Source organism: Cucumis melo, chromosome 9, assembly GCF_025177605.1.
Source record: "Cucumis melo cultivar AY chromosome 9, USDA_Cmelo_AY_1.0, whole genome shotgun sequence".
NCBI classification, from domain to species: Eukaryota; Viridiplantae; Streptophyta; class Magnoliopsida; order Cucurbitales; family Cucurbitaceae; genus Cucumis; species Cucumis melo.
In genome coordinates this window covers 10,017,194-10,039,944 of record NC_066865.1, presented here as the reverse complement: position 1 = coordinate 10,039,944, position 22,751 = coordinate 10,017,194, and the positions used below count along the sequence as shown (strand labels likewise).

General features: G+C 30.0%; 1 protein-coding gene and 1 long non-coding RNA gene across 2 annotated transcripts; one reads left to right on the top strand and one right to left on the bottom strand.

The window, feature by feature from the left end:
* Positions 1 to 3,363: 3,363 nt before the first annotated feature.
* LOC103503374 (AP2/ERF and B3 domain-containing transcription factor RAV1-like) lies at positions 3,364 to 4,563 on the bottom strand. Its single transcript, XM_008467551.2, has one exon. The coding sequence runs from the start codon at positions 4,434 to 4,436 to the stop codon at positions 3,471 to 3,473; it is 966 nt and encodes a 321-aa protein (XP_008465773.1). The 5' UTR covers positions 4,437 to 4,563; the 3' UTR covers positions 3,364 to 3,470.
* A 14,364-nt stretch (positions 4,564 to 18,927) lies between these two features.
* LOC127150824 (uncharacterized) lies at positions 18,928 to 21,250 on the top strand. The gene is made up of 2 exons (XR_007823414.1): positions 18,928 to 19,082; positions 20,972 to 21,250. It is a non-coding gene; the product is annotated as an uncharacterized LOC127150824 (long non-coding RNA).
* Positions 21,251 to 22,751: the final 1,501 nt, after the last annotated feature.

Genomic DNA, 22,751 nt, shown 5'->3' with positions numbered 1-22,751 from the left:
AAAGTAATAATGGAAGGTAATTTAAAAAAAAAAATTATCAAACTCTCAATGGAATTTGATATCGTCGGGAGATCCATAGAACTCTCAATAACCAATTTACACCAGTTGGGAGATCCCCATAATTCCCAACATTGTATATGGGCATCCGAAGCTATCCTTTTAACTCTCGACAATTGATATTCACGTGTTGAGTGATGGTCTCTCGATGAGGATATCCCAACCAAACTCTCGACGATGCCCTATGCGTTTTTTAACTTTTATTTATTTATTTGTTTATTTTTGACAATTTCATGCACCTGAAAATACCTTTTTTTTGTAGTCGGGGAGACTGGGTAAGCTTATTTAGTTTAGCTCTAAGGGAATCACTATAGTCTGTAGTGGCTATTATAGATAAGTATTCCATTGTAATTTGCTTGTGATATTAGTGGATTATTTTTTTTTTTTTAGCACTCTGCCCCTAGACGTAGTTGGTATTTCACCGAACCGGGTTACCAAGTTTTGTGTTTCCTTTCTTTACTTTTGCTTGTTGGTGACTCTTTGTCAACGTTATTGTCTGAGCTATCTATGTGACATTTGTGAGCGTGTGAAAGGTCATCTTTACGCTTTTTGATCATCTAATTTAAATAAATAAAAATAAATAACTTTAATATAAACGACAAAAGTTATAAATATTTAAATTATAAAATTCATAAATTAAACAATAACATATGAATAAATTAAAAGGAAACTTACGTAGATGTAACAAAATACCAAACTATTTACAACCAGTGTAACAAAACCCATGAAGTTAGCCATTTTTTAAATATTTCAGGTTTGCCCTTCCATCTTTTTCTCTTCCTCGCGATGAGATCGTCTTCTTTCTCTTGCGATTTCTTTCATATTCTTCCTCCTACGATTTCTTTCATATTCTTCCTCCTGCGGTTTCTTTCATTATCTTTTTTTTTCTTTTTGCTTTTTTCTGCAATTTCTTTCCATAATCTTTCTTATTTTTTAATTTTTTTTATGTCGTTAAATCTTTCCATCGTCTTTCTTCTTTTCTTCTTTTTTTTCGGTGCGATTTCTTTCCATCGTCTTTCTTCTTTTCTGATTTTACGATTTCTTTCAATTTCTATTCTTCTTTTTTTATTCTTTTTTACATCGTTTAGTATTTACTTCATCTTTCTTCTTTTCTGATTCTTTTTTATGTCTTTTAATCTTTCCATCGTCTTTCTTCTTTTTTTTTTCTCTGTAATTTTTTTCATTATCTTTCTTCTTTTTCTCTTTTTTTTTTTTACGTCCTTTGAATTTGTATAACCAAATCTAAACAACCGTGTACAAAAAAATAGCAAATTTAAAAAATTGTGTATAAAAAATCTTGAAAAAAATCATTCAGATTGGAGTAGTCAAATGTAAAAGATCGTGTAAAAAAAATAAATCATCGATAGACAAATCTAAACGATCGTGTACCAAAAGAATTTAAAAAATCATTTAGCCAAATCTAAACGATCGTATAAAAAAAAATAAAAGATCGTGTAGCAAAAGAATTTTAAAAAAGCGTTTAGCCAAATCTAAACGATCGTGTAGACAGATCTAAACGATCGTATAAAAAAAATAAACGATCGTGTAGTAAAATAATTTTAAAAAATCGTTTAGCCAAATCTAAAGGTACCAAGATTTGAAAAAAAAATTAACAAAATTTTAACGTAACCAAATTAAACGATCGTGTAACAAAATTAAACGATAGAATTGAAAAAATAAATTATAGCCATATCTAAACGATCGTGTACCAAACAATAGCCAAATCCAAATCTAAACGATCAAATCTAAACAATATAACCAAATTTAAACGTACCCAAATTAAACGATTATGTAACAAAATTAAACGCATAGAATTGAAAAATAAATTGTAGCCATATTTAAACGATCGTATACCAAATAATAGCCAAATCTAAATAATTGCAAATATCTAAACGATCACAAATATATTACGCACGCGTTGTTGACGAGACATTTTTGGTATTTTTTACGGTGGGCCTCTAAGTTTTTTCTATTTTTGGAATTATTCTATAAAGTGTAAATATTTTGCCGCTTTTTTATATTTTTTAAAAGACCCCTAAATTAAATAGTATACCTTACTCGATCATTAGAAATCACAAACAAGACTGCTAGTAAACGTTGTTACAAACTTTTTTTTATGTAACAAGTATTTTAAATTTAAAATTTAAGTACAAATTTGCTCAATATGCCAATTTAGTTTTTTAAAGCACAGTAGAACTATGTATTTTAAGAACTAAAATAATCTCAAATAGAACTTTAGCATGTATGTACTAGTTATATCAAGAAATTAAGAATATTTTAGATGGATGGAGAAAAATGCATTCAAGAATTTATGAGATTTTTGAAAACTACATCTTTTTTTGGTTTAGAAATTACATTTTCTTAGACATTATTTATTATTAAAGGACTTTAAAAAGGAAAATTGACTGTAACGACGTCAAACAACTATTAATAAATATAGAATCTATCGATGATAGATATAAATAAATAGATATAGATACACTTCTATTAACATCTACCAATGTCACTAATAGACATTGAAAAAAGCGTATCAATATTTATTAGTGTCTATCGTTAATATATTCTAAAATTAGTTATATTTTATAAAAGTTGTGGTTTTATTTTTCTGTATTTGAAAGTAACCCCTAAAATATGAAACTAAGACAGTTATTATTAAAATACGGAAATATGGATATTTTAAAATGTATTGATTTCGTAAGATTTGGGTGTTATCTTTCGATAATGTTTTTAATTAATTTACCTGAACTTCAATTAATTTCATATCATTTCTATTAATTGTTTGTATATTTTTTTTATGAAGCCCTTACATTAGATTAGGTAGTTTTTAAGAGGTAGACTATATATTCTCATCCAACAGATTGCAATTTAAACTTTTGACTTTTAAAATAAAAGTTTAATGTAAGGAACAGGAATAACAAGAAAAAAAGAGAAAAAAAAAAAAAAAAAACTTTTGATGCTAGAAAAGTAATAAACGTGGTCTCATTATTCTTATTATTGCTATTAGTTGAACAATAAAAATTTGACTTTTGAAACAAAATGATACATCCTAAGACATATACTTTTAGCTAATTAAGTAGTTAACGTGCACTTATTGGTTGATCCAATACATGGATTGACAAGGGTATTCCAAGTCCATAAAATATCTAACCATTTGGATAATATATTTTAGATCCATTTGCAGCCATTAATTAACATTTAATAACATCTCAAATTTTGGAAAAAGGAAGATGATAAATTTAATGGTTAAAAAAAGGGTAAAAATACAAAGTAATTAATTAAGAAAATTAAAACGCATAACTAAAGAGATTAAAAAAAAAAAAAAATGTTATTGTTTTGTTTTGGGTTAATACAAGTCAGGTTGCGCAACTCGGCAAAAAAGGAAAAAAGAAGAAGGTAATTAAATTGAATATGTGTTACAAAGGTTTGATTACTCTTTGCTTCTTGGTAGGTTGTTGTAATTCCAAGAATGCCCCTTCTGTCTTCCCCACCGGCAGTTGCAAAATATTGACTCCAAAAAGCTTCACAACATGAACTGGTTTAATTCCCGGTGCATTGATTGGGTTAGCATGAATGTAAAGCTGCTTATCTGGTCCAGTAGAGCGGAGAAACCGAACCACATCTCCAGCTCTGAGAGTGTTATCTTTGACGAATCTGCTCCATCCTTTGGTCAACACATAGCTCTGGCTGCTGTTCCAATACGAGTACCGGAACCGCCAAACCTTCCCTCCCATATCCTCAAAATTCAAAAGCATTCCCTTCCCCGAAACCACTCCCTCTTCCATAGGGAAATTCTTCTCCGCGTGTTGCTTCGGAATCACCAGCCGGTTCAACTTCCCCACGTCACTTGGCGTCACCGTTTTCTCAAACAGCACTTCTCTCTTTGAATCCGACCCCGACCCCGACCCCGAGTAATGGGGGAACGACCCCGAATCAACTGCCATCGCCCCCCGCTGGTGCCGCTTGCTCTGTTGGAGCTCCTCATTGTAGGTATGTTTACGGAGCATGTCCACGATCTCCAACTTTGAATGGGAGTTGAGGAAGTCGGCCTCGAGGGCGTGGTCGTGGTCGTGGTTGAGGGAGGGTTTGAAGTTGGTGACAGCATCGCGTCCACGGAAGCGGAGGGCGGCGATGTCGTAAGCCTTGGCGGCGTCGTTTTCTTCGTTGAAAGTGCCGAGCCACACTCTTTGGTGTTTCTCGTAAATCTGAGCACCCCATCGGCCGTTGGGCTGAGGGACAACTCCTTTGAAACGGGAAGATGGAAGTTTACGGGATTCTGCTTCCGCCGTAGCCGACGGCGATGAGTGGAAGAGTAATGGGGTGACGGGAGAAATGGAGGTGGAGTCACTGGCGGTGCTTTCGTCTATAGAGCTTGCTTCCATTAGTTTTTTTTTATTTTTATAAAATTAATTTGGATTTTGAAATCGAGTTTATAAGGGAGAGAAATGGAAGAAAAGAGGAAATAAGAAAGAGATTTGGGGTTTGGATTGAAATGAATGGAAATTGAGGGTTTCAGGGGGATGGAATATATATAGCAACTTAGTACCTTTATTTATTTTTCTTTAAATTAAATAATGAAATGAATAAAAATAAATAAATAAGATGGGGGGATGGAATCCAATTATTATGGGTGTGGGAGATATGGGTATGTGGGTGAGGTGGGTCAACTTAGAGATAAACAGAGAGAGAGAGAACTGTATTTAAAATATAATATTTGGCCTAGGGGTCAGTAAGTATAGGAAGATTCATGCGGAGTGACATTTTGATTTAGGGGCATGAGGAAAGGGGAACATATATAATATTATAATAATAATAACAATTCAAAAATTTTATTTTAATTTTTTTATAATAATTAAATGTTGTTGTTATTATTATTATTATCATTACGTTGGTTTCATGGCGGATCTTCAAATCTCCCCCTTGTTTTTACATTTCTCACTCTTTTTCTTATTAACACAAATTTAATATCCTACGTGGGTTTTGAGGTTTCTATAAATACAAAGTTGAGAGATAAAGTTATAGAATAATTAAGAAGCCTTAAGCAATAGTTTTTTTTTTTAATAAGAAACACCCATTTGCCAAAAATATTGTTTTTCTAACTTAAAAAATGAGGGGAAAAAAATATGTTGATAATGTGTTGTATAGTTGTAATTGTTTGAATTATTGAAAAGGAATGAATAGGATGAAAGGCAGCAAATATATAATTTTGAGGCAAATGCAACATAAGAAAAGAAAAAAGGAATTACAGTTAAAAGGGTGGTGGTTTTGGTTAGGGAAAGAAAAATGGGAATAGAGAGAGAAAGTGGGGCCCAGAGGAAGAGGCAAGTTGGACGGGGATTCACATGAGTGTGGACCTTAATTAGGGCATTTGTGTGAGTTTTACAAATTCATCCCCCCTGAACTCTGCTGCCACTCCTCTTCTCCCATCCCCTTTTCTCCCTCCCTTGCCTTTTACTACACACACAAACCCTTTTTCTTTTCCTTTTCCTTTTGTTTATATGTTTGTTCTATCTCTATATCTCTTATCTCATATCAAATTCTTCCCCCTATTATTGTTTCTTCTCCATCTCTTCTCCCCCATAACACCAACCACTTTTCACATTAACATAGTTAACCTTCTCTCTATCATACATTATTTATAATCTGACACTCTTAAGATTTTATGTTTTTTTTTTTTTTTAACATATTACAACGGAGACTATTAAACTTATATATTTTGAATTTCCAACAATGCAACAGTTGATTGTGAGTATATATATATATATTTCTAATGGGAGAGAAAACCAAAGGAACACAACTCCCACTCCACTCCCACTATGTGGAAAGATAATGAGATATGGGCGCTCATGTGGGCCTAAACTGAACACAAAATCTCTCCCTTCACAACCAACATTATATTGAATGAATCCAATTCATGGATATACATTACCCACTTGTGCATTTCATCTCTCTCTTTTTTATATTTCACTAATATTCCCTAAATACCTAAACCTTATGCATACCAAATTTCATCTTTTCCTCCATTTTTCACATTTTCACAGCCTAATGTATCTTTTTCCCCCTTTTACTTCAAATTCCAAGTATAAGAAACCAAGATTATTAAGAAAAAAAAAAAAAAAAACGTGTGTCCGGAGTCCAGACTTGAAAAGACGTGTGAGTGTAGCAATTATGCAAGGTAGGTATGGATTTCCACATCATGGTAATTATGTGATAAATATTGTAGACAAGTTGCTAAAATGTTTACAAAAGAAAAAAAAAAAAAAGAGAAGGAACATGAAGAGGATAAAGGGAGGTGGAAATAGAGAGAGCACACCCAACAAGAAACTTCCTAAACCCATAAATGACCCATAAGTCTGATCTGGCATGATTTGATTCGTCCTTTTCATTCACCAATTTGTCTTATACAACATTGACCGCTCCAACTTTTCATTTTATTTTTTGAAAACAAAAATTTATGAATTTCCCAACTAGAACTAGAAGTACCCTAAACCCAAGTTGGGATAGATATGAAAAAATTATGGAAGCATTTGATTGGTAAAAGTCAGAGAAATGGAGGGTGGAGATGGGGAGAGTAGGGCAGGGTAGGGAGTGAGCGAGGGCAATGGAACGTTAATCTCAAGTGTACGGAAGAGTGAGTGTAATGGGAGGGGGAAAAATTGGGATATATATGGAAAATAGTTGTTTTAGTGGGCCCAATGGGGGTTGCGAGATTCCCATCCAATTGGAAGGAAAAAACATGTATTTTTGTAGTATATCTATATATTTTGTAATGTAATATTGTATGGTATTGACCATTGACTTATTCCACTCTAAATATTTATATTTTTTTATACGAAATATTTCTGCTATCAACCCGCGTGGTTTTTTTCAAAACCGTAGACCGCATCCACTATATTCCATTTTAGATTTTTCTTCACTTTAAATTCCCAATTTAAATTGATTTTGATTAATTTTAGATTTAAACCCAATAGCCCTTACGCAAACTTTTAATAATTCTACCTTACAACCTTTTCAAATTTAATATAATTAATCCAAATATTTTTGGAATATAACAAAATTTTCATCCATCAAAATCTATCAATATTAGTCATTTATATAATTTAAATTTTGTTATATTTTTCTAAATATTTTAACAGTTTTATCATTTACCATGTTTTTTCGGTTTTTGAAAATTTAGAAATTCAAAGAAATATATTTAGGGAGATCAAGAAAACTTAATATTTTTGGTGAATTGGGTGTACACAGTTTTTTAGCTAAATCACGACCAGGAATTTATTAGTTGTTTCGAATATTTAATTTGAGTGTGTTGGTTTCTGATTTATGCCTTTTTCTTTTTTTTTTTTTCCTGGATTTGGATTCTTTTTTTCTAGTTGATTTAGGCCTCTTTTATGGCTATATTTAGGTCTGAATATTGGCTGGATTTTTAGTAATTTATTGCATCTAACTTTATGGCTCAATTTGTCAAGTTGATGACATTAATTTTTGTACACAAAGTTGACTTAATTTAGTTAATTCAGGGTAAGTATCTTTTTGGGTATCCATAATTTTTTTCCTCTTATATAAGTTCTTATTTAAACTAAAAATTGACTTGCTCACAGTGAAATCTAAGTCTTCTTCTCCTTTTTTCTTCTTTTGGATTTGAAATCTACATCCAATAATTTTTATATTTAAATGAAAACAACATACGAATATTATTGTGGACTAATTAAGGGCCTAGTTTATATACGATGACATATTAAGCTTACATATACTATTCTCACAAAGCTTTCAACCAAACTAGAGAAGAAATTAAACCTCACTATATTTAGTAAACCTCTTTTAAAACCAATTTGGATATAAATTGTTGAGAATTCAAAATTAGTGAAAAAAAAAAAAAAAACCTTTAAAAGTCAAAGTTAAATTATAATACTTCTTTAGATTAGATATAAATATTGAATGATTTTAAATTCCCAAAATTTCAAATCTTCAAGTTAAATTCGCAAAAACATTACTAGACTGTATTTAAGGATAAAATAATCCAACTTCTAATTTCAAATCCAATTATGAATTAGTATAAGCATATGCAAAATGGACAGAGTAATTATTATTCAGAAATAACTATTGATTGTAAAAATCAACTTATAGAAGTGATGATTAAAATTTGAAAAAAATATCACAATATGTTATTATTATTATTAGCCAATCAAAAAGACATACTCATAAGTCCCATAATCCAAAATTTCTCTCTTTTCGTCGGATAGAGCTTAAAGTATACTATTTTGAGCACTCATTCTAATTTAGTCACATTTTTCTCTCTCTCTCTCTCTCACTGATATCATTTTTCCTTGTTTATTCAGTAATTCCATATATATATATATATATATATATATATATCCATTTATTATGGCTTATCTCTTTTATAGCCCCACAATGTATCAATCAAATCCCTTTCACTAGGTCTATTTTAGATAGACTAACACCCATTTACTCATTGGCTTTTTTTTTTTTTTTCCGAAAAAAATTCTTGTTGGATTTCCATATTTATTAAGTAAATTTATGAACTTATGAATTTAATTTAATCTTCGAGATGCATTTATACAATTTTCGTTGAGAAATTAAAAAAAGAAATGGTAATTTGGAAATCAGATTTGGAATCTATTCAGGAATTTTTTTTTTTTTTTTAAAGAAAATTAACTAAACTGCCAATATGTTTGATGGTATTTGGAAAGCAGAATTATTTGTTTAATCACAGACCTTTGTCTATTAGCCAATTTCCAATATACGCAAGGATTTAGAGATTTGGTTAAGATACATATGTATTCTCATTCTAGCTAACTTTAAAATTAATTTATTTCGATTTTCCTTTTTCTTTTTTCGAAAAAAGTTTGTAATTCGTCTAGAAACATGTTTTTGAGTGAGATCACATCAGATTTGGTTGAGCTTTTGAAACTCTTTCAAGAACCGAAAATTACAAGACAATGGGATGTTAGAGGTTGAGACGTAAAACTTGAAGTATGGGTTTTAATTTAAAGAAAAAGATAAGAAGATAAATAATGCAGATACTTATTTAATAATTAAAATGAATAAAATCTACTTTATTCCTTCGATAACACAATCTCAAATGGCGATAAGTATGCCAAAGAAAGCTACATTATTATTATTATTGATTTTTTATGGCTATAATTTAATTACAGACTATTTAACATATGTTTATTAAAAGATTATATATTTTTATCTCCATTCACAGTACATATTAAAAATCATTAATTTGTGATCTTCAGTTTTTTTTTCTTCTTTTTAGTGAAATAAAAGTAGAGGAATAATAAAATTGTTTAAAGTATGTAATTAAATTAAGCATATGCGTAAACAAAATCATTTATTTTATTGTTAATTATAAAACAAGAGAGAGATTTTGATGAGATAATGAGAGAGAGAGAAAAATAAATGAACAAAAAATCGGAGAAAGTTGAAGATTAATGTTGTTTTCTAAGCCAAAAAACATTAGATGGATAATACTAAACTAAATTATGATCCAAATCAAAGTATTATCAAAATTAGGTAGTTTTGATGTGAAATAAAATCGTGTATCTGATAGACAATATCGCTTAATCTAATCACTGCCTACATAGCTAACTACATCAATGTACATGGAAGACTAATCAAATGTTAAGACCACAGTTATGTATGTTGTACGTACGTGACTTTAGTATTTTATTGTTTAATTTTTTAATTAATTAATTTAATTTTCTTTAATATTTTTTAATGATTTATTTAATAGTGAAATCATAAATATTTTAGACAATGTAATCTATATAAATGAATTAAATTGCAACAACAATTTTTCATGAAACCAATACCAATTGATATTTTGTTTTCCTACTGTTCTTTTCTTCTTAGGCTTAAGCTTCTAGGGTTTTGCTTGTTAGCTCAAAATAGACAACTCTTCCGATTTTATTCTTCTTTTCTTAAGCTTCTGTCTCGATTTTTTGGGAAAATGAGAATGCAATTTCATTTGATTTTTAATTGAAAATAGAAATTCATATGAATTAAAAGTTTGAATTACACTTAACTAATGAGGTTGTACATGGTTGATCATATCTTTCTCTATAACATTCTCGCCTAGTCGTTATTGTCTACATCGAATACGTCTTCGATCCGTGTCAACAACATTGAGTCATCTTATTGTTCGTTAAAAAATATGTTCTACATCCATACATGATCACACATTTAACTTAAATCTGGTAAATCGGATTGCACCGAGTATTGGTACGGTACACGTCTTGAACAAAATTATTATGTACGATTAAATATAATAATATTAAAACTCATTCCAACATTATTCTATTTGATTAAATACAATACTATTAAAACCAAAATATTGATGGCGGTTGACACGGAAGGTTTAGTTGGAGAGGAAAAGAGGTATTTTTGTTGGAGATGAAGGAGGCATATGTAAGAAGATTTTTGTTTTTGAGAGCACAAAGCTGTGGACTGGGTATACGACTTGACATTGAAATTGTGTATCTACTACACAACTTCGTACATGGTGGACAACTAGAAATTAACATTGCCAAACTAGTAATTAATACGTGCATACGTAGTTGTATACGTGGTATCTCATCTCAATGTTAAATCGTGTACTATGTCGACAACTTTTCATCATCGTATACACAAAGGTACATGACTTTGCTACCTTAACTTGTCAATACTTTTAGTGCCTTCCTATTCCTATTTTTGACAATATAATTTGAATATTATGTGTAAAAAAATCCTAAAAGATGAAAGTGTGGATTTAGAATTTTATATGAATCAAGATTACTTCGACACGTCATCTTTTGTCTCCTTTGTCCACAATCCCATCCCATTTGAAAAACCACTTTTTGTTAATAAATAAATAAAATAAAATAATGAAATGACACTTTAGTCCTCCTTTGTTGGTGTCTAACGAGTCTCTTCATATTTCATGTTCTAACTTCATTTCTAACCATTTAGTCTCTAATTATTATTTGATGTCAATGTTTATTATTTTATGATTTTTTATTTTAAAAAATTATCGAGTTTCTTTTACATTATTGATTATTTATGTAAAAAACTTTGTTAAATTTTCACACTAATTTCTGACAAAATTATTACAAATTTTAGAGTAAAATGACTAAATTGTTACATTGTAAAATTTAAGAACTAAATTGTCACAAAAACAAAAAATTCAAAAATTAAAAGTCCGTTTGGATTGTTCATGAAAAAAATATCTTTTCAATAATACATTTTTCAAAAAATCTTTTTTATAAAATGAGTTTAAAATCTACACACTTAAATATTTGATTTGACCTCTTTATAAATGTTTATATACAAAATTATATTTGGTTTGTACTATATTAATAATGTTTATACTTAGGTCAAATTAACTAAAAAACTATTTGACAATATGAACTAATTTCATAAACAAATACATATATTTTGAATATTTTATCAAAAATATATTTTAAAATCAATGGAACGTTATCTTGAAATTATTAATTTTTTAGTTTCTTCAAACTAAATATTAATTTCTTTTTTTTTTGTATTAATTTTTTTGGACAATTCAATTTTAGAAGCACAAATGTATTGAAATGTAAATACATAACTATAAAAAAATAATTGATTTTCAATAACAAAATATAAATAAAATAATAAGTTTTTCGAGACAATGTAATCAACTAGTCAAAAAGATGTGCAATTCAATCATGTTTTTCATTCATCTTTATTTCACAAACCAAACGATCGTGCTCTTCATTGACGTCATCATGATTTCTTTCATTGATGTTAAGGCGAAGTAGATTTGGCTTAAAAAAGAACATTTATAAATCCCAATATTTAAATGTATATGAACGCACAATGAAAAAATATTCGAAGTATTTAAAAATTAAAAAAAAATTAAAAAAGAACAACAGAGTGAAAAATATATAGTAAAAAGGAAAAGAAAAAAATAGAGGAAGAAAAATAAATATTTGGAGGGAATTTCTTATTAAACACCAAATAAACATTTATTCAAAACTTTGGTTAAATGTGTTTTCTCTAAAATGATTTATTTCATAATCTCATTTTTTAATAATTATTTCAAACTGATGTCAAACATTTCAATTTAGCTTAAAATGAATCATTTGAAAAATTAAATACTTTAAAACTCTATCTAAACACACCCGGCCTAAATTGTTACTAACTAAAGTTTTGGGACTAAATTATTACTTTTTCTAATAAATGCTTTAAGGTCTCGAAAGGATTCCTATCGTAATATTTTTTTGTAAAAATAGTTGTTGGTCCAAGGTCATAAATTTAATTGTTTTTTATGTTATGTTTCAAAATTTAACATTTTTGTTATGATATTTAACAATTAATTAACATACTATTATTTGTAATAATGAAAAGAAAAAATTCAATCCATACCTAAAATCTTTATGTTAAACAAATCAACACATAAAACATAAATATTTGTTGAGTTTAAACTAAAGTGTGCAAATGAAACTAACTAACTTTCTAAACCTCAACTAAAATAGTTTAATTTGAACTAAAAAAAGAGACTATTAAAGTGCACTATTATTATAATAACCATATTTGGGTCATACCAAACCAACCCGGTAGTTTGTTGAAATATTATAAAAGTAAAAAAAGAAATTAAACCCTATAACTACATCAAAAATATATCATTTTCCAACCGAAGAAAAAAACGTATTCAATTTTGTAAAAGATTAAAAGGGAAAAAACAAATGAAAAAGGTACCCAAATGCGGTTTCAAATGTCATATATCAGTTTCATTCTTAATAATCAAAATAAAACCACAACCACACAAATCTTCTCAACAAAAGAAACAAATAAGTAATTTTGTACATCAACTTTTATACAACTAAAAACTTACAAAGGATTCTGATGATGATGCAATCGTCATAGTAGTCTATGCATGGGAATGATTTATGTTCTTGGCAAAAAGAATAAGAACAAGCTAATGTGTGTTTTATATTTTAAATGAGACGTTATGAGTCTATTTATGAAAATGTATTTACATGTTATATGCCCAAAAAGAACTTCTAAAACCTCACTCACTAAGTATTTGACTTACGTTTTAAGTTTCTCTTCCTTAGGCAACAAGGCACTGAAGCTGAGTTAAGAATGTAAGGTAAGTTGCTATGCAATAAGGTGTTAAGCCAAGCATTCTAAGTGATTGTTAAGAAGCTATATGCTAGACATTGGAAGCCTGAAGTTTTAATTATCTCTTGTAGAACTCGAACCCTAGGAAAAACTTTTGTTTATTCAAGGACTTGAAAGGTTAGGTTGTGATTGGAGTTAGGATTGAGAAAAGACTCAATAACTATCATTGAAAATGAGTCGTGGTAGATGGAACTAAGGAAAACTAAGTTAGGATGGTTAATAAGATTTGGATGTTAGGATATTATAGTGAAAGTTTTGGCTAAGTCCATGTGTAGGCAAGTCAGCTTGGTGGGCGGCCAACAAGAAGATAAATAACCTCTAAAGCGATACTAGGCAGCCAAGTTAGAAGTGTGTGTGTGGCTTGGGCGAGGAGAACCTCTAAAGGAGTGTCACGAGGTGATAAACATGCATGTAGACGAGGAGGACCTTATCTTTGAAAGGTTATTGGTGCTGAGGAAGGCTAGGCGAGAAGACATGAATAGGCAGCCAAGGTTTGAATGGAATAACATTAGGCGAGAAGACATGAATAGGTAGCTAAGGTTTCAATCGAATAGCATCAGGCAAGGAAAAACTTCTAAAAGGGTGTCATAGGCTGTAAATGTGCTTCTACGTGAGAAGAGCTTGTCTTTATGAGGTTATTAAGGCGTTGAGAGGCCTAGGCGGGGAGGCTAGGCAGCCTAATGGTGGGGTGAGGAGACTTGTGTACGTAAGGAAGGCTTACAACCATGTGAAAAGAGGTTAGCATGGTGCATGGTTGAAACATTAGAAATTTTGATTGAAATTGGGCAAGGCTATTAGTTTACGGCCGACCTAGGAAAGTCGATTGGGTGTTGTCCAGGTGGCCACTGCATGCTTAACTTAAATTTCAACAAGCAGGTGGTATCAATAAAGATGCAAGGCTTACTATAAAGGGTTGACAAGAAGAATAGAAAAATAGAAGGTTTACTTTGGATAAATGGAATTTTTTTATTTAAATTGATAAAACAGCAAAATAAAAAAATATGGAAAACTAATTGTTGGAATAATGTCTTAAATGCCCTACCTAACTGAAAAAATTGAATCCTAAATACAATTATTCAAGAAACTACAAATACCCTATAATTAAAATCAAACTCCCAACACATGATTAACACATCAAAATCAAACTTTCATTAGTTGCAAAAACTATTGGAGTTTCCAGCTCGTCTCCTTCAAACCTTCCATCACTTGGATTTTTTTCTTGTGGGTTTTTTTGACCGGAGACTTTGGGATTTTTGTCTTGCTTGCGGTTAAACCCGTGAAAGTCGACTAAACCCAACTCTAATAGACGTTGAAACGTTAGAACCCACTACAAACTCACGACCAACGTGGGATGCTGTCAAACACAACTAAAAAAGCCTGTTGCTGCTGACGTGGAAACTCCAATATCTTTCTCTGATGGCTAAACCAACCTCTGACGGCTCCAAAACCATGGTTAAACAAGTCGTTAAACACGTTGAGAAGTTGTTGAAACGAACGTCGGAGTTGCCGTAAACAGCGTAAAATTTCTGTTCGCCTAAAAACCCACGACTAAACCTCTAACGTCTTTCTCTTCATTGACCAACGTCTCTCTTCTTGTTGAAATACCAGAAACCGTCACACTACACTGTTCTCTATCAATCTTTTTTGCTAGAAAAAACTCTCTACTGTGTTTTTTCAACTTTCAGCTGCCCCCTCTTCCTACTTTTCATGTTTCTTTTCTTGAAGATTCAATTAATTACAAAAACACCATTGAGGCATATTTAAGGCCATTTAAGAAATTGTAATAATTACCAATATTATTAATAAATTGTTTAAAATATAACAAATCCCATAATCTTGTAGATATATTTGCATCATTTTAGGGATAATGTATAAAATTTGAATTAAAAATAACAATTGCTTATTATGTATTATTTATGAAATTATTGTTAAATCAAGAAAATTTGGGGAAGAAAATGTTGTAAATGAAGTTTGTTATTTTACCATTATTTTAGGGATGATAATATAATTCAAATTTATGTTTAGTATCTTTAGCATAATTTTAGAGATTCAAACTAACTATTTAAAATTAAAGTATAAAAATTGGATTTAATAATAAGGTTAAAAATTGAGATTAAAACTAACTATTTTAGGGTGAGATATGTATTTCTAAACTCAAAAGATTAATAAATATCAATGATGTATTATGTATTATTTATGTCTATTTTTTTATAAATAGTTTGAAGAATAAAAAATGTGAAATAGTTTGAATTTATCTTTGTGTTATTTTAGGGATACAATGTAAAATTTGAATTCAAATCGACGATTTTGGGGATGATATAAATTGTAGATTCAAATTGTTATTAAAATTTTGTTATATGTATTATTTAATAACTTTTTGATAAATAATATGAAATATAAAAAATTGTGAATTAATTGATTTAAATCCTAATAATTAAGGGATGCTGAAACTAAAGTCATATCTTTAGGGAATGTTGGTGAAATCTTCTACAGCAAGAGAATATTTTTTTATTTAGTTAAGATTTACCAAAAGTGAATGTGTTTACAAATATACTGTATTCGTACTCTGTGACATTTTGTTTGATTTTTTGATAAGTGTATTTGTAAAGGGTATACTCAGGCAAACAAAATTGAAAAAAAATATCTAGTAGTCGGTTTTGCCATAAATCAAAATATTTTTGGAATTTGTTATTTTTCTATTTGTAATCCGATTTTGCTATTTTGACGGAAATAACAAATTGAAACTAATGACATATCTTTAAGGATTGTTGGAATAATATAATATGTTTTGACTTAGTTAAGAATTATTATAAGTGAGTGTGTTTACAAATACACTGTATTTGTGATATGTGATATTTTATTTAATTTTTTGATCTAAAAAAATACTCTGTATTTGTATATGAACAATTGTCATCCGTGGAGGAGTAAATTCGAACAAAAAAAAAAAGAAAAAATTATTCTGGCAGTTAGTTTTGCCATAAATCAAAATATTTTGACAATTTGCTAATTTTATTTTTTCTATCCATGAATTTCTTATTTCTACGGTTTTCCGTACTATAAATAGGTAACTTTAGAAGAGGATTTCTCACAATCTATGCATGCATTTTGTGTCAAACAACTTCCAAGAGTTCACAAATTGAGTATAGTTTCCATAATTGGGTTATCGATCGAATTTAAGGCAAGAAAGGTTAAGTTTGAGCTGAAGAAAAAGAGAAAGGTAATTTTCAAAGAAAACTGAGCAAGGTGCACTTTTAAGAAGTCAATAACGCAAATCTTGGAGTTCTGAGCTGGAATTTTGAGGTAAGAAAGTTAAGACAATTACAAGTAACTTTGTAGAAGAAAGATTTTCTAAAAAAGTTATGTATTTTTTTAGTTATGCCTTTTCAAAGTGGAGTTAAGTTTTTGGACGAAAAATAGTTTATGGGCAGTGTTGGAGGCTAGTCGAGTGACAAGCTTCGCTAGGTGAGATGAGTGTGTGTGTTGGTGGAGGAAGAGTTTATTGATGTGCGAAGTGGCCTGTGTTGGGCTCACGGTCAAGGGGTATGCGGCAAGACCTTCTCGCGAAAGGCGCGTAAGGAGACTCACAAGATGCAAGGTGTACGGCCAAGTGGAGCGCTCGACACATGCCATATGTGAGGTTAGCATGCACCAAACCCCCTGTTTGCCCATGTTTGCACGTTGGCCCATGTCAATGGTTGGTTTTAGGCCATTTTGGTGGTCTTTGAAATTTCTAATTTAATTTTTGATATTTTAGTTTCATGATCAAGGGGAATTAATTGGACTTAATTACCATTATTTTAGGTCAAGAAGAGATTGTGAAAATTTATAGACCAAGGACCTAAGCTTGTATCTATGGATGAAAAATGAATTTATTATGTGATTTCGAATCATGTTTCTCAAAGCTATTGTTCAGAGTATGATTTGAGTTCAATGTTAAAGCTATTTGATTTATGAATGATCTCTAAAGCATATGATTTACCTTAAAGTATTTGCTAAAGCATGATTGCTGAGAAATTTTTAAGGCTAGTAAGAAAATGAGTTTATCAAGGCATCATTATGTTTAAGGTTTGCTTTACGCAAAAAGATTATGTTAAGGTTTGAAACACTGTTTCCAAAGCATATGATTTTATGCATTTTATTTAATCCAAGATATCTCAAATAACCCTTTGGGGTAGGTTAAAGGACACTAAGGAATTTGAGCTAAGGACACTTATCTCTAGGATTAGAGTTAGGGATACCTACCTCTTATGAAAAGGGATTGAGGATGTCCATCTTTGAGGTTTAGAGTTGGTATTGAGTTTAGGGTTTAGAGTTTACCAAGTATTTGATTTACCGTTTTCTAAAATATTTACCAAGTTAAAATATTCATGTTATTGTATATGTTTATTGCTAAAAAGGTTTATAAAATGCTGTTTAAAAACCTATCACTCAATAGGCTCGTTTAGCTCATAATTTCTGAAATGCTTTTTCACTTTCCAAGTATAGGTTATGTTCTTGAAGCCTGATTCACTGTTGTCTGTTTGTTGAAGGGTTTTGTCTTTTCTTTTATACGTGTCTTATTATTTGAAGTTTTGTATTTTTTTTCTTTTAATTGTACCAGACTTAGTCTATCATCATATAGATATGGGTTATTATATGTCTGTATAAAACTTATGTAAAACTTATTAATAAATGGGGTTGCACTGTAGTTTGTGTTAAGATATGTATGTTAGCTTTCACTTGCATTTTATTTAAAGATTAGAGATTAAGAGATAGTTGGTATCATTTAGAATGGAAGCGATATCAATTGACTTCACATTGTCTCTCAGGTCAAATGTAGGTGATTCGGGATGGGGTATAACAACTCTTGTACTTAACAAAGCATGTATTATGTAATAGAAAGCATGTTGCAAAGTTAATAAAGGAGCTGTTTATTTATCTTGCGATGTGAGTTTTCTTATCGCTTGGTAGTTCTAAAGGTCCAAGTTCAATATAAGTGTTAAGTGTAAGATTCAAATGTTTGAAGATTGGGTGTTTTGGTGTTTCGCTCAGAGACGCTAGAGCTGCTCAAGTCTTGTTTGCGTGCTGCACCACCTGAGTAAGGACGCGTTGTGGGGCAGGGCGTGACATAATAAATTTCAACTATTATCTTTACCATTAATATTTTATCCTATATGAACTATTTAATATAAATTATTGTGGTTAAATATCAGTATTTGTAATTAATTTCATTATTGGGACAATTTTAAATATAGTAAAATAAACTAAAATAGTTACAACAAATAGCAAAAATTTGGATTCTATCAATGATACACACTGATAGACTTCTATTACTGTCTATCAATATGACTGATAGAAACATATTAATGTATATCAATATCTACCATGGATAGAATTTGAAATTTTGTTATATGTAAAGTAGATATTTTGTCAAATTTGTCATTTTTGACAATTCCCCTTAATTATTTTTAATAATTACTTTAATTATGTTTTGTTAAAAAATGACATTTTTTCTAATAATGTTATTTAAAAAAATAATATCAAAAATAGGGTAGACGAAAAACTATAGAAAAAAATAAGGTAGCTAAGTCTACGACTAGGATAAGTCATGGACCCGATAGACGACTCGACTTAGGTGCCTATCATGTGTGGCAATCAACGCTGCCATATTGTTTGTGTTGTCCGACATGTTGGGCGTTTGTGGTCCAGATATACTATTTCATCTATCTTAAAACCCTAGGCGCATCCTATTCTTCTTTTCATCCTTGTTTCACAAATAAAATAAAATAAAATAAAAATAACTCACTCTCTCCCCTTCTCTGTTGCTTCTGCCGTCCTTCGCCTCCTTGTCACCCACCATTCATCATTCATTGATTAGTAGTTCTAAGGTATGTTTATTTTCTATTTTTTTTACGCATATTTAGGTTTATGTAATGGGAATATATTTATATGATTATTTTAAATTTGTTGAATTTGGTTTTTATAGTGAGAATGTATTCTCTCTTTTTTACATATATTTTTGTTTACACAGTGGGAATATATTTATATAATTTTATTGAACTTAACCTAGTCGTAGACCGAGTATACGATTTTGTTGAATAATGCTTAAACTCTAATTCTTGAAATTAATTGACTTTAGGTATCTCATTTGATTGTGAAAAGTATTAGAAGTTTCTTTTCTATTTCTCTCCTACCAACAAAGATTCAAATCTTTCTTTCAAAAAAGTTAAAATTTAAAGGTATACTCCAATTATTTCAGTGTGGTTAAAAAGATTACGAGACATAGCTTGATATTTAATTTTCTTAAAACTATATATATCATTTTCATAAGGGTAGGAATGTCTGAAATTATATAATTAATTCACACATGTTTGAAGAACCTATTTTAGAGCTTTGAACTCATAGTATTGTTTTAGTATATTGATATGTAAACATTAGGACTTCATGTATTGATTGCAATTTTTAATGATTGCATTTTTGTACATTTTTAAAGTATAAATAAATTTTGGATATACTTTGGAATGAAAATTTAGATTATTTAAGTTTGGGAACTTGATGTAGATGTATTTTAAATGTAATTGTAGATTATATTTGAATTTTGACTTATTAGAAATTGTAGAGTTTAAACGTAATTTGGGCATATGTAGAGTTTGTATTTGGATATTGTACTACTAGGCTTTGTTTAATTAGAGTAATGTTGATCTTTGATGGTGGTCCTGATATTTTTATAATTTATTGTTTTTTTTACGAATTAGATGGAGTGATGTCGTCATACCTGCTAGGGGTGTAAGAATTATCGAATAACCTGACAACTCGAACTATCCAACCCATATTATATAGGTTGGGTTATATTAGTTTAAAATGTGGGTTATGCTGGTTGAAAATTTTGGTGTTTTTCGAGTTGGGGTTGAAAAATTCGATTCAACCCAACCCAACCCGAATTAACTATATATATATATATATATATATATATATTATTTTATTATTTATTTAATAAAAGTAAAGTTAGTAATTTTGGTATATATATAAACGATCGTTTGAAGATAGAAAGCTAAATGATCGCGTATGAGGGTAAATGATTAAGAGAATTACTCATATGAGTACGATAAACATATGAGTACAACAAACTAAAGCATACACCCAAACATTCTCCCACTAGTCCTAGTGCATAAACTTCGTAGACCTAAACTATTTAAGTGACCTTCAAACACTTTAGTCGTGAAGGACTTTGCAAATTAAACAGCCATGAATTTGTCCAACAAGTAACGTGGTTACTACAACGTCACTACGATGCACAATTATCCAAATAAAGTAGTACACTTTAACTATACGCTTCTTCACACTATTATTCATCCATTTAGAGTGAATATTGATTTCAATGCAGACTTTCTAACATTTTTAGAAATCAGAATTTGTGTATTTGATAAGGATTAGATCCTTAGCATTATACACGAGCACATAGTCTTTTAAATTTCTAAACTATTTTAGAATATACTTAATGACAATCCAACTCTTTTAAAATTCTGCATTTTATATATATGCAACATTTTGTTTATATGAAATGCTTGAAACTAGTTAGTATTGTGTTCTTGTCATTCCGAACAATTTGGATCTTGAGAACACATTGCTTATTTTTAAATCTCTTATTTGAAAGTGCATAGCTAGTCATTTCTAGACGTTAGATAGATAATCTACATCATTTATTACTTTTTCATAAAGTCAATGGATCCTCTTAAACCATCATGAAGTATGACGATTTGATTTTCGATAAAACCAGGTAACGGTTAGGCTGATGAACAACCTTCCCACTACTTCGAGGCACTCTCAACTTTTGAGAAGGATGTGACTAACCAGATTCCCTAGTTCTATCAACTACTTTAGTGGATGAACTAGGTTTATCTATAACGTCTTTGGAAATTCTAATACTAATTTACTACTTGGTTTAATGATTTATGGTGAGATTTTCCTCTAAGAATCTGGTATTTGTCTATACAAATTCCTTATTCCTTGAGGATCAAGGAGCAAAGCTCATTATAGAGCAAATAATGTCCAACAAGGCTTAGTTTCTTCTTCTGATACATCGTTCTATTTAGACGTACTAAGTGCAGAGAATTGTGATTGAATTCTGTGCTCTATCGAATAGTCTTGGAATCTTGAGTCCACATACTCTCTACCTCGATCTGACCAAAGTGTCCTTTTACAGTTTTACCTAATTGAATTTCGACTTCAGCCTTATAATCTTTGAACATTTCAAGAGAAACAAACTTGTGATGCAATAGGTAAATTATGACCAAACCTTGAATAATCATCAACAAAATTGATGAAATATTCATACCCTCTTTGAACTTTGACATTCAATGCTCCAAAGAGGTCTAAATGTACGAGCTCTAATCGTATTTTGGTTTTGAGATCTTTTTCTGGTAAAAGATCTTTTGGTCATTATTCTTTTTAAGATAAGACTCACGTGAAGGTAAAGAGTTATCTTCTAACTAATTTAGAAGTCGATCTACTCTTAACCAATCTCCCAATCATATTCAGATTTATGTGATCGAATCTTAAATACCATTTATAGGTAGGTATTAGAAGAAACCTTTTTTTTTTTCTTTTATGCTAAACATTTTAGTATTGAAGACAAATTTTTGCTCCAATTCGTCTTAACTTATATAAGTTTTCTTTAAGTGTGGTAGAACAAAACTGAATACTTTTTCTAGAATAATGGACCTTTCATTCATATTTTTAAAAATATTCTATATATATGTTCTAAAATATAAGAGATAGATATTAATTAAATTTCTTAACTATTTTAGAAGCATACAAAACAATTTTAAGTATGAAATATCTATCTAAACAAATTTAGATCTCCCATTTACTTCAACGATATTGAAGTGCATCATTATGTCCAGGACATTTTCTCTAACAGTAGTCCTTTCTTTCATTCTCTTGGTGTAAATGTGCTTAAAAGCTTCGTGTCTGAGGGACCATGAAGGCTGACCAAACATTTCCCTCAATGTTGCATAAACTCTTTAGTTTTGGCTAATAATTCATGTTTCTTTCCCAAAGCATCAAATATGTTGGCAAGAATATAGACAAGAGCTTTTTAATTAGCCTTAACCCATCGATCAAATGCTTCCCGAATATTTTGATTAACAAGGCTGGGGCTTGAGGACGTTCCTCAGTTAAGACAAACCATAAATCATCTAAGACTATTATAGTATTTAGGTTTGATTTTCAAGTTGTATAATTATCGCCATTAAGTTTCTCAGAAGCTTAGAGTTGTACTATTGAGCTATTCATGCTAGAAAATAAAACATATCCAAATTTAGTGAAAAGCTACAATCCTTTAAGAACCAATTACTTTAGTAAATATTAATAATGTACTTATCATTATTATGTTTTGCAACGATATTCCAAAGGTTCAGAGTAACCTCTACCAAAGGGTAGTCGATTACTCCTCCTTTGAACCAAGATAATCTTGACCAAATGCTAACTCTTGAATATCTCATATTCTCATAGCATTTAGTTACTGCTATTTCGGTCAAGAATATACTAACAACTTA